The sequence below is a fragment of the Apus apus genome, chromosome 10, assembly GCF_020740795.1.
Source record: "Apus apus isolate bApuApu2 chromosome 10, bApuApu2.pri.cur, whole genome shotgun sequence".
Taxonomy (NCBI): Eukaryota; Metazoa; Chordata; class Aves; order Apodiformes; family Apodidae; genus Apus; species Apus apus.
Window position 1 is genome coordinate 9,077,116 of NC_067291.1, and position 17,035 is coordinate 9,094,150.

The window sequence follows — 17,035 nt, forward strand, 5'->3', positions numbered from 1 at the left end:
GTGCATAGTTGGTTACTGGCTTCCTTGCTTATGGCAGTGCTGGAAGTCCAAGGAGCTGGAGTTTGAAAGCAAACCAGAGTGTTGTCCCCCATCTTCTTGCGTTCTTTTGCTACTGAAAAGTTTTCAAGACATTTAAAATGGCTGCATGTTCTCTTCTGTAGATGCCAAAAGGCTCAGATGACACTTGGGCCCAAAAGCTGTACAATACTCATTTGAATAAATGTGCCCTCTTTGAAAAACCACGTTTATCAAACAAGGCTTTTATCATCAAGCACTTTGCTGACAAGGTAAGGACTTTTCCTCCAGTACCTTGTTCTGTGGCAGGTGTTCCTGAGTTTCTGTGCAGGAGGGGACCCTGGGATGGGTGACTTGCAGTGGTGGGCTCTGCTCAGCTTCTTGCAAAATGTGTGCCTGCCTGCACACTCCATCAGGAGAAGAAGGCTGACCTGGCAGCTGTGCAGAGTGAGGAAAAGAAAAGAACCACCCTTTCCAAAACATGACAGCTTAGTGTTTTTGCAGTTCACAGCATAATTGTATCAATTCCAGTTATGCTAAAGAATTACTCAAAAATGAAAAATATGAAGTATCTCACTGTATTTCTGATTAAAGAGCAACAACAAAGTGATGTTGGTTTTGCTGCCATCTTAGTGTGCACAGAGGAAGGAGGCTAACACCCCCTTCCTCTTGTTGCTGGAGCAGTGCCTACTCGTGCCAGCTGTGGCTGGGAAGCTGGATGAGGGGTGTCTCAGTGCAGTGCACACCTGAGTTGGCTCCCACAGTGCATCATCAAACTGAGCAACTCCTCGGGTTGAAATCACATAAAGTTTAAAATCCCATGTAAAACAAGTGTCCTGTTAAAGAAGCTGCCTCAGAATGCTGTCAGCTTTGTCAAAAAAGTTTGGAGAAGCCCTGGGATTCTTACCAGTAGGTCTGTATGGACTGACATGAGGGGGTTGAGGCCTTAATTTGCCCTCACTTGATTTCTCCCAGGTTCTTGAATTTATGCACAGAACAGGGGTCCTGTTCTGGTTGCATCTAGTGTTACTTTAATCAAGAGCTTCTCTGTAACTTTCAGATTCCTGAGTTCTGTTTTATTTGGTGGATGAGAGAAACAGGAAGGATTTAATATTTCATACCCTGTTCATTAGGCTATCATTAAGCAATGTCATTTGATACTTGAAAACAAGGCTTTCCTGTGCCTAGTCTGAGCAGTGAGGGCCAAGGAAAGCTGAAAGTAGCTCCAAGCAGGTATTGGCAAAGCTCTAAGCTCTGACTTTTCTGTCTGTGCTTTCCCGTGTGCTTAAGTGGATGCATACAGACTCCTTGAAGGAAAAAACAAAGCTGTAGCTGGCAGGTTAGCAACCTCTGCGCCTTGACAGTGTCTTCAGCAGGAGATGGCAGATTCTGCTGCCCTCTCGTGGCTTTGTCTGCCCAGGAAGAACATGGGTGGTTTATGATCAGAGCAGCCTTTCAGCTGTGGGGGGACCTCCGGGGGGATCCTCTGTTTTCTTCCCCCACAGGAGTTTTTTAACTGTTTTGCAGCTCGGTGTGTAGTCCCTTTGTGTGGGCACTGGTGAGTGGCTGCACGGATCGAGGGGCTGCTCATCACTACCAGTCTGCTCTGAAATAATGAAATGGTTACAAGGGGCTGCTCTTGTATTGTGTAGCCTGCACTTCTGCTGATACAAGGTTGAAGAGCAGCAGGAGACACTTCATGAGAGTTAGCATGCTTACATGCATTAACATTGAATTCTAAGGTACAGATTTTGACAACAGTTTCTGGGTTTTGTTCATTAGGACAGTGAATTAAATACTAGTTTTTTAATCTGATGCTCTGACTGTTTTTTGGTCCGGGAGACTCCGTGTTCCTGTTAGATTGTTATGTATTGTCACAACATCCAGACTTGTTGTTGCTTCAGGTAAAAACAGTCTTTCTGAGTACAAATGAGGCATTTTCACAGTAAGTCGCAGGCAGATCTACTTATTGCCTCTCAGCTAATGAGATGAAATAGTTTGTTCTCAGTTACATAACTCCAGTCAAGGAGATGCTCAACACACATTTTGATTCTTCACCTTGCAGTAACCCTTCAGTCATGCTGTCTTGCACAGGCATCTCTCAGCAGTGAAATTTATCTGGTATAATGCAATAACAGTGCTCGTCTCTATATGTTTTAATGTTTTCTGTTTTACTGGAAAGCACTCTTTTTGAGGAAAATCTGTATTTAACAAAGTTGCATTTGGCAGCTGATATTTTCAAAATCCACAAGAATTATCTGTTTTAAATGTGAATATTACAGCTGGTGAATTCTGTGCAAAATATTCCTATTAAATACTTTTAACACTTACTCTTTTTTGTAAAATGGTGGTTTTCAGGTGGAATATCAATGTGAAGGCTTTTTGGAAAAGAATAAAGACACAGTTTATGAAGAACAAATTAAGGTCCTGAAATCAAGTAAGGTTAGTATAAGGATTTTTTTTCTTTTTTTTTGCAGTTATGAATCCTTGAATTAAGGGTCACACAAAATTTCTTAAAAGCCTAGGAAATACTTCTCCCTTAGTATGAGACTGACTGAAATTGAACGTAGTTTGTGTTTTACTTAGCTGTCTGTATGAATTTAGAGAGTACTGTAGTCTAGTTTTGCTCCATGTCAGATCAGTCTATATTTCGCCACTGGTGTCACTATTTGTTGTTTTTTTTTTCTTGTTCTGGGTTGTTGTGGGTTTTTTTTAACTTTTCACAGAACTTTGCTGTATTTTCTGTAAAGACATCAAGGACTTCTAATATACTATAGTAGTATAAGAAGGCTTAACAGTTAAGCACTTAGTTTTGTAATCTGAAAACAGAAGCTCCTTGTTTATAGCCTGACAATTGAAAAGAAAATTTCTGAAGAAGAGACAAGTTCTGTTCCAGAACCAAAATGAGAGAGGAATGAAATGTACAGACCCTAAGGACACAAATGAGAATTTATAGTGTTGCCTTCTTGATATCTGGAAAAGAAAGATAAAATCCAAATTGAAAAATACTGAGTGAAAGAATGTTATAGAGCAGGCCTTCAGTGGCATCCTCTGCTCTTTTTTAATGGCAAAAATGTTAGTTGTGCTCTTCTGAAATGTAAAGGCAATTAACTTGACTTTGTGCTGTGATGGCTGTTGGGAATTTGCTAGCTCTGATGGCCCAGGGAGCTGGGTATCAAGGACAGGCTGTTTAAAATAAAGCTATTCTGTCAGGAAAACCAACATTTTTTCTCTTCTGTTTCTCTTCTGAGATATATGAAGTTTAATGATTAAAACATGTAGTATAATGAAAAACTGCAGCAGACTTTCTGCTGAGGGAAGTATTGAAGTGGTTTGAGTGAGGTCAGTTGCTGTGAGCCTGGGGGGCTGGTGGGGACCTGCTGCTGGTGGGGACCTGCTGCCTGTGTAGCTCAGGCTCTGCCGTGGTGCAGCAGGACGTTGCAGAGCTGCTCTGAGGAATGTGGTCCAGTGAGCAAGGGATGACAGGGATGTAGCTGCCATATAGAGCACGACAACAGCTTGGGCAGGCTCAGTAGGTTAATTCAGTTTAAACACTAAAATACAATGTGGTTTTCCCCAATGGTAAATTTTACCAAAACCGGTGTTTAAAAAAATAAACTTTGCAGCAAATAGACTTTAAGAATAAGAATGTTTAATTTTTACTTTTCAGCAGGTTCTCTTTATTAGTAATTGTAGTGGGAATGCATTGCTGATAATTTTTTTTATTGTTGTTGCTGTTTTCTGGGTTTGCTGTGCACATTCAACAGAAGGTAATTCTAAATTGAACCACATCATCTGCCATCCTGCCCATGCCCACTCTCACATACAGCTCAAATGCTTCTTTGCTCTCCAAAGTGCATGACACAGGCTGCTCTTGGCAGGCACTGTAGTGTTTAGCTGTTTATCTTGGCCTTCTCTATAAATCCACCCACAGGACCTCTTTGAACTTGTTCAGTTTCCATGCATGTATCATGAAAGCAAAACAACAGTCCTCAACTTTTATGCTTGCTGCTGGCATGTTGTTAAAATCTTCTGTTGTGGCTCTGTATTGGAAGAAATTATCTGTAAGGCTGCTAGCAGCATGTCTGTTAAGTTGTCTGAAAAAATGACAGGGAAAAAATGCTTGCTTGCTCCTTTTCTACCATGGGAATTATCTGCCCTTTGATCAGTGTTTTCCCTCTCTTTGAATACACCTACTGTTCTGCAAAACAAATAAATTGATAAGATACTGAAAAAAAAAAAAGAAAACAAAAGTGTTAATTCCCCCACAGTGTGGATCATCTCAGCAGCGCTCTCCTGGTGTTGAGCTCTGCTGCAGAAGGCCATACATTGCTCCTCCTTCTGTGTGCAGTAACTGAGGCAGTGGCTGTGGAAATGACACCTTTGAAATGCACTTGCCCATTTTTACAGTCAGATTTTTCCAGGGTTGGAAAAAGGGAATGGGGCTTACATACTGATGGATGATCTCTTCTAAGCTATCTGCAGTCCAGACACTGGGGATGTCCTTTCCACCCCTGGTGTGTGAGAGCATCAGGAGTTTTGTACAAAGCATGTAAGTGTTCAAGGCCAGATTGGACAGGACTTTGAGAAACCTGGTCTAGTGGGAGGTTTCCCTGCCCATGCAGGGGGGTTGGAACTAGATGATCTTTACGGTCCCTTTCAACCCAAACCATTCTCTGATTCAATGATACTCCATTCAAATGAGTTCGTGTATGGGATGAAGAGACTTGGCTGTGTAGCTCAGGTGCCTGCACATACCCACTCACTCCATCTGACCACAGGCAGCTGGATGAGGTGGTGGTGGCCCAAAGGAGACAGGCTAGATCACCCTCTGGAAATGTCATTCTTCCACCAGCTACAGGGGGAATCTAAGGCGATTGTGCTCCTAATACAGTTCGGATGAGATAAAGCTAAACTGCTTTTTTAGTTCAGGAATTTAGGATACCTTGATAGCATTCATAGTCATTAAATTATGCTGGAGTGCTGTGCTGGATGCTACTGAGGAGCATTTGATGCCTTCTGCTAGCCCATCTGGCACCACCACAGAGCACAAGTACCATTTTGTCGTGCAGCATGTTTCATTGGACATCATGCATGCTCACCAAGTTTTACAAGGCAAAACCAATCTTTTTTATTTTTTAGGTTTTACTTAGCCCAAGCAGTTTCTAGTACTGAAAACTGAATGCTCTTACCTCTTGGGAGAAAATGCACAGATGCTAGATAAAAGATTATTCATTGACAGGTAGAGAAGTTCAGATTTTCTTACTCTCATAATGCATCTGAAGTGCTACAGTTGTCAGTAGAAGGACCCACTGGTGTTATTTTTAGTTGTCAGTTACTTCAAAGCAGCAATTCAATATGGGTGTGTTTTGTAGCCATTATAGAAAGGGAACCAGAAGCCCTGAGTGATATTTGGAAAGATATTTCAGGTTTTCCTTCAGTTCCACTGGCTTGAGAGTAGATGTTCAGTTTTCAGGTTTGGTTAGTGGCTTTTTTTTTTTTTTTTTTTTTTTTTTTTTTGTGATGGTTCCTCTTTTAGATTGATTATTTCAAGTTAGAGTGATAGAGCAGGAATAGTCTTTGTTGTCTGCTGGATTATTCAGTGTCCTAGATATTTCTCAACTACAAAGGAGTCTGATGCATCACTGAACTCTTTTGTTTCTTTCTTAGAGCAAAGCAGCCATATATAATTGCACTTAATACTGAAGAAGCTGCTGTCAGTATCTAACAGTTTCACATGGAAGCTATTGCTGGCTCTATGAAAAAAAATCTCAAATCAGAATTTTATCTTCAGAAGGAAACTCACTGATCAAATCCACAATTTTTTTTTCGTTTCAAATCATGACCCACTGACTGTACTACTAGCTTGAATGCTTGATTGCATTTGTACCCATGTGGATTTCAACAAAAGTCCAGTGCTTACAAAAGCTGAGCCTGGATTCTAACAGCCTTAAGCACAAACGGGTGCCATCGCTTGCGGTATCTTTACTCTCTGTGTTTCTTCTGCTGTTATGCCAGTTTAAGCTGCTACCAGAGTTATTCCAGGATGAGGAGAAGGTCATCAGTCCCACATCAGCAACCCCTTCAGGACGTGTGCCTTTGTCCCGAATGGCTGTAAAGCCAGCCAAGGCCAGGCCAGGGCAAGCCAGCAAGGAGCATAAGAAAACTGTGGGACATCAGGTGAGTTTGAAGATGCAGCTCTATTAAATAATCTCTCCCTCTACCTCCCTCTGTCTTAGGACTCAAGGTCCACTGGTGCTTCCTGGGATCCCTTGTGATTTTTAGACAGATGCAGTTGCATATGACTTACATTTTGGAGCAAATATACCCTAATTACTAATACATCTTGAGCCACAATTTCAGAGGCTCAGTTCTTACATTGGTGCCAAAACTCACATTTTTAAAAATACGTTTAACAGCTGGATGCTGAGAAGCTTTGAAAATCTTACACTGCGTCTCTGTGATCATGTGCCATATTGTCTGACTCAAAAAGTGGGAGTTCAGTCCCCAGAAAACTTGGTTCCAGTTATCAATGGGCTACACATAAAAATCCATGTGTATGTCCCAGAATTAAATTGTTTGCAGATCAGTATAGCTGAACAGCCCTCTTCTTTGTTACTTTCCCCTCAACAGGTTTAAAAGATGTTTCTCAAGATGGTTATGTCCCCAGTCAGTGCTTTACCATATCACAGATTGTCCCTCAGACTATACATAGGAGCCAAGGGGAATTTTTTTGACAGCTAACTACTCAGTTTTTATCTACTTGCCACTGTACCACTTTGCTAGTGAATAGTGGCATTCTTCTTTTGCCCAGGGCTTCCAGGAGATCTGTGTGGATAGCTCTTTTTATGTTACTGTAGGACAGCCTGGAATATAAATCAGCTCTCAGGGAATGTAAGTTCTTTGTGTCAGGCTCTGCTGCCAGTTCTAGATGGTGAACCAGCCACATGTCTGAGGTGTTCAGAGTTCTGATAAAATCACTAAAAATGCCTGAGCTTTGTCCACTACATTGGGTGATTGTCAATGCCCTAAAAAGGACGTTTAGCACAGTGCCTGTGCAGTGCCATGAGCTACTCACACTGCTAAGTGAGAATGAGGGAATTCAGAAAATGTTTGATTGGGATATTCATAATTTCTCTGTAACCTTCCCCAGGCAAGCTACGTCAAGCTATGGGGTGGGAATAAGAATGATTTTTCAAGCCACTGTGCAGAATGCAAATCTGCTTGCCATGTTGGCTGCAAATTCCAGTCTTGTCAGAAAGAAGCTACGAGTTGAAGTGTTAGGAGTACTCTTATACTACTCCTAGCAATCAAACATGTATATTCATTTATAAATTTAAAATACAGTAATACAAAAGTAATTTTCATCATATTCTGTGTAGAAATAGAGGTTTACTTAGAATCTTGAGTTCAATAGAAAAAGGGAGATCTGTACTGATATGATTAAAACAGGTAAGGCATGTTTCTAATACTCTTCTTTATCTATTAGGGCATTCTGTGGTTAGAAGGATATACTGCAGTACATTAGGTATTTGTGATGCTTGTACTTCTTTAAAAGTAAAGCTCCTAAAACTTTCAGATACTGGACTGAAAGTTCTCTTCAATAGGTCTGACATTGGGATCAATGGAGCTGAAGAAATGGACAGTTTAATTTTTTTACCACTCTGTTGATTTCAAATTTGATTTCAAATTTATTTAAAACTGAATGGGTATTTAGTAATATGCCATGTGTTTTAGTCATGGAGAGATGGTTTAGACGGACATTAGGGTAGACAAGTGCTTAAAAAGCTGAAAATAACTCAGTCTGTCCCATGTTTTTGTCATGTAGCACATGCTACATGACATGCTGATATGAGAGCTTTACTCTTTTAAAGCTTAACCTTTAAAAGTCTCATTGTAACATAATTCACTCAAAGGTTGTATCTGAAACTAAAATCTCTTGCCATAACAAAACCAAGCTGATGTTTATTACCAAAAGCATTGTTACAAGTAAGCAAATATCCCTAGGTGAGCTTCCCGAGGCAATCTCAAAAGGGACTGAGCTTATTGAGGCTATTCCCTGATATTTTTCCCTTTTTCTCTTTCAAAAAGTTTCGAAACTCTCTTCACCTGCTGATGGAAACCCTGAACGCCACCACTCCGCACTACGTGCGCTGCATTAAGCCGAACGACTTCAAGTTCCCCTTCACGTAAGCAGCTCATGGATGGTTCCTACAGCATGGGCAGGGGAGGAAGCTGCCCAAGGCCTTGTTGGGTCAAGGTTCTGCTGAACCTTGCTCACTCAGGAGTGGGGTGTCTCCTTTCTCTTGTTCGGATGTTTTGGGAAGTCACACTTCCCGAAGTCTATCCCAAAGATAAGAGATGTAAAACGTTAGGCTCATTGTCTGTGCCTACAGGTGCTTACAGCAGGAGATGTTTTAGGAAGAATGGAGGGATAAATACTTCCTGATGCTTTTTTTTTTTTCTCTTTATGGTGATATATAAGAAAAAGGCCAGCATTTTCATTTCTGGCTGCTTTAAATCTCAGTGGCTGATTGTGCTCCTTGGATTCATTTGACATTTGCTGGAATTTGCTTTTGCAGATTCCCACATCTTATTCCTTATATTTTTTTGATGTATTAACTTACTTAGAGCTTTTCTCAAAAGTCTGCTTAAAATCCAGGCATACAAAGACTCCCATGGCTGTGGTGCAGGTCAGTGGGAAGGAGGACAAGCAGTTTCCAGCAGCTGATGGGCTCAGGCAGTTCCCCAGTCAGGCTGTCCTCTGTTGTCGCTGAGTTCCAGAAGCACTAGCTGGACTTGCTAACCACCCGTCACATCCCACCACTGCTCCCTCACCGTGCCACTTCTGTCCTGGATGTGTCCAGGGCCAGAGGTTCTATGTAATGTCAGACTAGCTCCTTACCAACAGGATCTTTTTATTCCTACCCAGATTCGATGAAAAGCGGGCAGTGCAGCAGCTGAGAGCTTGTGGTGTCTTGGAGACCATCCGAATCAGCGCAGCTGGCTTCCCCTCCAGGTGTGTTTGCTGCTTTTTAGATTGCTTTCAGCTACAGTTCTTTTTAAGAGAACTATAAATTATTGGGACTGACACTGTCTCTGTTTTTGGGACAGGTGGACATACCAGGAGTTCTTCAGCCGTTACCGTGTTCTGATGAAGCAGAAAGATGTCCTTAGTGACCGAAAGCAAACGTGTAAAAATGTCCTGGAGAAGCTGATTCTGGTACTAGACTTAGTGTTGAGAGCATTTGGAATCTGAGGGAGTAAAGACAGGGTCCCTTACTTCCCCATAGCCACGATATTTTAGTACTTCTGCGAAGTACTAAACCATTTATGCTAGCACAGGAACTGTAGAATTTCCCAGTGTATCACTAGAAAGGGAGACAGTGATTTTAACTGTGGGTGAGTGGAGGGTGAGCCTTACCTTGCTTATTAGCAAGGTGTATTAACCACACCTTAAGCAAGGTGGTATAGTTATCTGGAGGTTTTCTGATGTGGAGGTGTGTCTGTCTGTATGTGTGTCTTTCACACTGTTCCTCTCGGCTCCTGTGCTGAAGTCAACCTTTTTCACTCCTTTTGTCCTCATGACGTTGTCTCCCTGCTTAACACTGTGGCTCTCCTTGCACCTTGGCAGCCTCTTCCTTTGCCTCCTACCTCCAGTTGCAGCCCTACCTTCCCAGGCAACACCATCCACACCACTGGTGTTGCACCTGTCTGGAAGTAATTCCTGAGATTTCTTAAGAAGCCATGAACAGCGGAGGGCAGGCAGGCTCCAGAGAGGCACTTCCAGCCAGTTCTCAGGAGAAGGTGGTTAGTTGAGACGTTCTCAAAAGTGTCAGGAAGAGAAAGAGGCAAAGTTTACTGAAGATAGAAAGCAAGAAAGCTTACCTTGCTGAAGTGCAGTGCCAAGGTTAGGATGTTTATGGAAAGAAAAAAATAAATACAGGCAGATTAGATTGCGGCTTGACTTTTTAAATTCTGTGTCATTGGGTGGACTTAACTAAAATCTTTTGTTTTGTATGAGTGTGTCTGTATTTGTAGTGTTAATGTGTAATGTTAAATGTATCCGAAGCTCTTTTCTATTCCTTTTAACTTAACATCAAGCAATGAACAAAATTAATTTGGTCAGTGTATCTTCGTATATTTTCAGTTCTTCCCTCCAAGGAGTATTGCAGCCTACAGAGACAGAATGTTGTTCTCTTTCTGGTTTAGTTCTGAAATTTCAGATGTGTTTGAGCAGCAGTGAGATGCTTTGTTCTGGCTTAGTCCTGGTGCAGGAAGCACTGGGAACACATTTGAAACCTCAGCTGTTTTGTTCATACTGTGTATTGTGGTTGAAGATGGACTGTTCAGGGGGGTTGTCTACAGTTTCAGCAGGAAATTGTACATGTGCATTGCCTCTGTTGCTTTCATCCTGTAGGCTCCTTTGTCACCTCACGTAGCCTTGCATGTCTTGTATAATCTTTGTGGCATTCTTGTCTAAGCAGAAATCACACATTACTCCTTTAGGCCATGCTTATGGCCTTATTGTATTAATTTGTTAACAGAAACATACTCTACTTAATTTTAGTCTAGGTTTACTTGAAATTTTACAGAGATAATTTTGCCTCTTTACTAACTGTACCTTCATTTAGCCCTTCCTGCCTTTTTTTTTTTTTATATTAAATCCACTAACATTTAATGCTGTAACCGATTCTCTTTTTACCTCTGAAAATAGGACAAGGATAAGTACCAGTTTGGTAAGACAAAAATATTTTTCCGGGCTGGTCAAGTAGCCTATCTGGAAAAAATAAGGGCAGATAAGTTGCGAGCTGCCTGTATCCGCATCCAGAAGACGATCCGGGGCTGGCTGACGCGGAAGAAGTTCGTGCGCATGAGGAGAGCGGCCGTCACCATCCAGAGACATGTCAGGGGGCACCAAGCACGATGGTAAGCAGTGCTCGTGGGAAAACCCACACCAGCCTCCATTCTGATCCCTTTAAGTAGGACACTGAAATGAGATAAACTTGTTCTCTCCTTCCTGTACTTGCTGAGGGGGAATGATTTTTCCAGGGAAGTGAAAGACGTTTCATCTAATACGTGTGTCTGTCTTGCCTGGTGTTGACTGTCCTGAGAGGACTGTAGCAGCCTGGCTGTAGGATGCTTAGAACAGTATGTTGTTAGTGGGAGCAGCATACGGAAGTGTAAAGTGTGACTCTTGGCTGGGTCCTTACTGTCCAGTTTTCTGTGTGCCCTCCCTGCTGGGTCTGTCTGTCCTGCTGGAACAACAATTCCTCGTCCAGTGTGCAGCCAGGAAGGGAGATATATCAGAGTCATTTGTTTGGATTGACTTCTGAGGGCCAGATAAAAGGGTAAGAATACAGGTGGTATCATTTAGAGACAAGGTGGTTTTGAAGACTTTAGGAATCAGCCTGTGGAAAGAGGCTTATGTCAGGGTGCTTTGTAATTGTCTTGCTGAGAGGACCAAGAGCAAGCAAACATTTTCTACAGGTTGAGGTTAGGAGAGGAGATCTGGAAGGTGACTGGGGAGGAGCTTTTCATCAGAGAGGGTAGTGATAGGACAAGGGGTGATGGTTTTAAACTGAAAGAGGGCAGATTTAGGTTAGACATCAGGAAGAAATTCTTGACCATGAGGATAGTAAGGGACTGGAACTGGTTGCTCAGGGAGCTTGTGGAAGCCCCTTCCCTGGAGGTGTTCAGCACCAGGTTGGATGAGGCTTGTGCAGCCTGGTCTAGTGTGAAGTGTCCCTGCTCATAGCAGGAGGGTTGGAACCTGGTGATCTTTAAGGTTTGTTCCAGTCTTAACCATCCTGTGATTCTATGGTGGAAATAGCTTTAAACCTGGAGAAAAGGTGCTGAGAAATTAAGCTGAGTTTCTCTTGACAGTTCTCAGATGAAGTGAAAACATTTCTCTGTAAAAGCCTGCAAGGTTTCTGTTATTTTGTCATTCTGTCCTACTGCTCTACATTAGAATAGCAAGTAAATGCACTGTATCGCTGGCAAACTGAAGTAGAAAATGCAGCTATTGGGAGAGTAATGTCATAGGATGTAAAAAGGTAGTACTTAGGCACTGGAAAATACTTACAGGTATTATTTGTAATCTTTTTATTGCCTAGCTATGCCAAGTTCCTGCGGAGAACACGGGCTGCCATCACAATTCAGAAGTTCCAGCGCATGTACGTGGTCCGCAAGAGGTACCTATGCATGCGAGCTGCAACTGTTGCTCTTCAGGCTCTCTTAAGAGGTTACATGGCCAGGAACAAGTACCAAATGGTAAGAAATCATCATGTTTTTCTTCTCTAGTTTTATTTCCACATAGCTTCAGGACAAAGGTGCTCTGTGGTGTCCCCTTGGGAGTCTAAATGATTGCATATGTGCTGTTAGGCGTAATGAATAAAATATCACAGCATGGATTGATGCACCTGGAGATTAGAAAGACCTGATATTACAATCAGTGAACTTGGTGTTTTAAAGATATTCACCAGAATGTCAAGGCACATAAAATAAATACTGAAAATGGCCTGGTTTGAGCTAGGACAGAACCAACTTTCTTACCAGTAATATGACTTTTCAGTTAAGTCTCTTCTAAGTGACTGCAGTTTCTGAGGTTAAGAGCATGTTTTTCAGACAGTGTTTGCTCCTAGAAGTGATAATGCTCAATGTTTATAGTTGCTGCAGAGGTAACGGTAGGTGTGGTATGTGGAAAGGCTCTTCCTTATACTCAGTCCTATGGAAAGCAAGGTCAGGGCTTGGTTCTGCTAAACTTCCTAAGTGCTGGAAGTGGAAGGGTGGAAAAGGGGTCATGCTCACAACCCTCCTGTGGGGAGGAGCAGACCAGACAGGTGACCCAAAACTGACCAAGCAGAATACTCCATCTCCTCAGTCTCATCCTCAGAATAAATATGAGGGATTGCAAAGGTCAAGCTCTCTTCTTCCTTGGCCAGCATCCAACAGGAACTCTATCTGTTCTTCTCCCTTCAATCCCAATCCATGCATTCCTTAATCCTGTTCCTGTCTGCTGGGGGATGCCATCTTGGTTTTATGTATATTTGTGTGTATTGCATTGTTTTCCTATTAGTATAAAAAAAACAAAAAATAAATAAAACAACCCCCCCCTTTTTTTTTTTTCATTCTATAAGTCTCTCTCCCTTTACTCTCTCCTTTCCCCTTCCAGGAAGGGAAAGAGAGGCTCTGTTGTCTGTTTGCTAGCCAGCCCAGCCTTAAACCATTACAGGCTCCATAAGTCCAACTCAGCATTGCTCACATTAATATATGTATGTGATACACTACTATTCTTATTCCATCCCTAATTTCAGTGATTCTGAAATGGCTGAGGGAATATACTGAAGGAGATTAAAGTTAGCAAAGCAATACCCACAAAAATAGGAGATTAAAACTTAAGCACGGGATTTTCTGATGCTTTTTTTTTTTTTTTTTTAAGTATTGATGTTGGTTTTGTTTTGGAGAGATTTTGATATAACCCTGTCCTAGTGATATTGATAATATTTTCCAGATTATTCTTGATAAAAAATAAAAATTCAATTTAGAAACTAAATTTTACTCTTCAGTGGTTACAGGACTGGAAACAGAATTATGTTTCAAATGGGCAGACTACAAAATGTCAACATGTTTTGTGGCATCTTTGTCTACATGAATTGTTTTAACTAGGCTCAAAAGCCAGCCAATATTTCACTGAAAAATTAGCTGAGAGCTCTATTTTTTCTCAAAGAGGTAGGTATTGAAGGCAAATAGCCAAAAGCCTACTAGTGCTTATGTTCTATGTGTTTCTTTTTTGTATCTGAAGTTTCTAGGTATTTTTCATTTGTATTAAATTTCTTACACAGTCACATGTGAATGTGTCTAAAAGGACAGCTTTCTAACATATGCTAACCAGGATGTTTGAAAACAAGTAATCTCTGGTAAAAATTTCTAAAGAGTAAGATCACTGTGCTTGACTTGGCTGTGTTTTTTGTGCAGGTATCTGCTTGGCTTTTTATTGGAATTCTTAGCATTTTCATTATTACAAATGGTATTTTATGTTGGAAAATAGGAAATGATCCTGTATGCCTGGAGATGAGTGGTACCCACCAAAGCTGTCCTGTAGCACAGAGTTGTATAAACCTGTTCTATTCCCTCTTAAAAGAGAAGGCAGATACCTGGGGGAGTCCCTGTAAGGAGTGTTCAGACTTGTCTGTCAGGAATTATCCCCCTTGAGCAGTGAATTATTCACTGTGGTAAAAGGTGAAGTTCTGACAAGTGCACCTGCAGCGTGCTGTGGAGATGATGTGCTCCTAAGGTGGGATTTTATTAAAGCTGAGACACAGGGATGGCCAGAGAGAGAAGCACAGGCTCCCTGTGCCATGGGACGGTAAACATGGTTGTTCTGATGTTCATGATGGTTGCAAATGAGTGAAACCAAAGGGTTGCCCTCTGATGGCACACTTGAGCCGTGCCACTGTAGGTAATAGATGGTATACATGGTGTTCATGAGGATTGTGAAAGGTGCCTGTTGTTGTTGTTAGAACAGAGGACTTGTGTTGCTGTCACATGACTAATGCAAGGAATTTAAATGGTTGAATCATCTATTTCACACATCCTGACAAAAGCTTCTGCCCAAGACATTGTGATGTTCTTCTCGGCTTAACAAGGAGTTTAGTTCTTCCACAGCCTTTACATAAGCTTTCCTGGGAAATACCTGGTAAATTAAGTAACTTTTCTGATACTCCCACCTTACGCTGGAGTGGCCTGTTCCCTCTCTGCACTGCATGAGTGTGAGAATTCCCTGGCAGATGAGGACCTTCCCTGCACGATGGAGGTATTTTATGGGACTTGTTGCTTTCAAACTTGAGGTGAAAATATTGTTGAAAGCTAGTTGTATTCAAGCTGTTCAGGCACCCATGGGTAACCTGAAGGACTATTCCAGGAAATGTGTAAGGAGGCAGGAATGCTAACTGCATGACATGCAGTCAGAAGGACTTTGGCTTGCAATACATTTGAGAGAGCTTTTCCCTTACCACATTGTGCTGTTTGACCAAGTGCTGGTATTTCAAGTCTCGTTCTCGACTGTTTGTCATTAAAGATTATTTTAAAAAAAAATTATTAACTGTTTTCTTAAACATCAAAGCTATGGGTGAAATTTCTGCCACGAAGTAAGTTGGAATTACTATAATACAAAAATCCTGATGAGAATAAATGGAGATTTTTTGATGGTGGCAAGTCTGTGTCCAAAAAGGTTAAAAAAGAAAGGGGGAAAACTGTCTGAAAACTGTTGTTTGCTCAGCCAGACTACATCTGCTGTTTTTAACTGTTGCTGTGATTTACTCTGGGTTTTACTGTGTGCTGGCTGCACTGCATATCAGAGGTGGTAATTTGAAGCTTGGTATTGCTGAATCCTATGCAGCATGTGTCTCTGATGCTGAGGTGTTTCAGGATAAAAGATGCAGGGGATGGGGTGGGAAAGATTGTATTTGTAATCTTGCCAACAGGTACCATATATTGTTGTAATTAGCTTGGATCTGACATCAACACAAAGGAATGCCTCGTTCTTCAGTGTGTGTCTAGTTCTTTCCATGTTTTTCCTTCTGGTTCCTTTTCATTTTATTCCCTGTCCTCTTCCTTATTCCTGTCATCTTTTCCTGTTTGCTTTTTTGATTGTTTGTTTGTTTCAATTAATTCCTTGTCAATTTCTAGTTGCTCTTCACCAGAAGCTTTTCTTTTCAGGCTGAGGTGTCTCTGTGTCTGCATCAGCTTTCCACCTCTCACGATGGAGTCCGGCGTAAGTGAGCAGGTGTAGTTTGCAACTCTAATACCCCTTGTGGTGTTTTCTCTTAATTGCAGATGCTTCGGGAGCACAAGTCTATCATTATCCAGAAACATGTGAGGGGCTGGCTGGCTCGGGTGCACTACCACAGGGTCTTGAAGGCCATTGTTTACTTGCAATGCTGCTACCGGCGCATGATGGCCAAGAGGGAGCTAAAGAAACTGAAGATAGAGGCCCGGTCTGTAGAACGCTACAAGAAGCTTCACATTGGCTTGGAGAACAAGATCATGCAGCTGCAGCGAAAAATTGATGAGCAGGTAAAAGCTCCCTGGCCTCAGGGAAAATCTTTAGAAATCTTGTATTACCTTTCTCTGTAGTACTGTGGGTAGAGTCTGTGGTGTGAATGCTGTGGGTGTTCACAGGGAAACATGGTGGGTTTTCTTGGTGAGGTATCAGTTCTCTTTCCTGATGATCAACAGTGGTAGAAGAGTGGGGCAGGCCACAGTAGAAGTGAAACAGTAAAACGTCCATTTGTATCTCTCAGCAGCATTGAGAGAAAAAATCTGCTTCTTTGATGTCACTGTTTCATTTGAAGCATCTCAGTTGCTCTGTTTAAGGGGAAGGTGATGTGATCATGTTTGATGTGTGGGCTCCCTGTCTGTTTCTAGTTTGGGTTGTTCATGTGCAGGCCCAGAGACTGGAGTCTTCTGCCACCTTATTAAGCAATTCTACAAAACCAGAGTGAAACGTTTTGGAAATGGGGAAGCTGCTCTTTTGCTCCCATGTCTGGGCATGTTCTGTAGGGAACTAGAAGGCTTCCTTAAACCAGAACTTTTCCAACAGCTGCTATGTGTTGTTTTTTTGCAAAGAACAAAGAGTACAAATCTCTGCTGGAGAAGCTGAGCAGCCTGGAGATCACATACACTACGGAGACAGAGAAGCTGCGGAGTGACGTGGAAAGGCTTCGGATGAGTGAGGAGGAGGCAAAGAACGCGACCAACCGTGTCCTCAGCCTTCAGGAGGAGATTGCCAAGCTCCAGAAGGAGCTGCAGCAAACTCAGTCTGAGAAGAAGACCATTGAGGAACGGGCAGACAAATACAAACATGAAACTGAGCAGGCAAGTATGCAGTCTCAGATGCATGAGAAGATTTACAGGGACCTGATGGCCATGCAGGCTTTGCCCAGGCTTTAACTGCTTCAGTTGTGTGGCTGATATTTATAGTATTCTTAAGCACTGTTATACCTGTGCATTCCTAAAT

The 17,035-nt window shown here is 41.9% G+C and overlaps 1 protein-coding gene across 3 annotated transcripts in view; it reads left to right on the top strand.

The window, feature by feature from the left end:
- The window catches only part of MYO5A (myosin VA), a 103,106-nt gene that overhangs the window by 57,440 nt on the left and 28,631 nt on the right, over positions 1-17,035 (top strand). For all 3 annotated transcript variants that reach the window (XM_051628236.1, XM_051628234.1, XM_051628235.1), the window contains exons 13-22: positions 162-287; positions 2,374-2,457; positions 6,034-6,195; positions 8,107-8,204; positions 8,948-9,034; positions 9,130-9,238; positions 10,733-10,944; positions 12,132-12,288; positions 15,853-16,092; positions 16,645-16,893. In XM_051628236.1, coding sequence (XP_051484196.1) covers positions 162-287; positions 2,374-2,457; positions 6,034-6,195; positions 8,107-8,204; positions 8,948-9,034; positions 9,130-9,238; positions 10,733-10,944; positions 12,132-12,288; positions 15,853-16,092; positions 16,645-16,893 — 1,524 coding nt within the window. The remainder of the gene's footprint in view (positions 1-161; positions 288-2,373; positions 2,458-6,033; positions 6,196-8,106; positions 8,205-8,947; positions 9,035-9,129; positions 9,239-10,732; positions 10,945-12,131; positions 12,289-15,852; positions 16,093-16,644; positions 16,894-17,035) is intronic.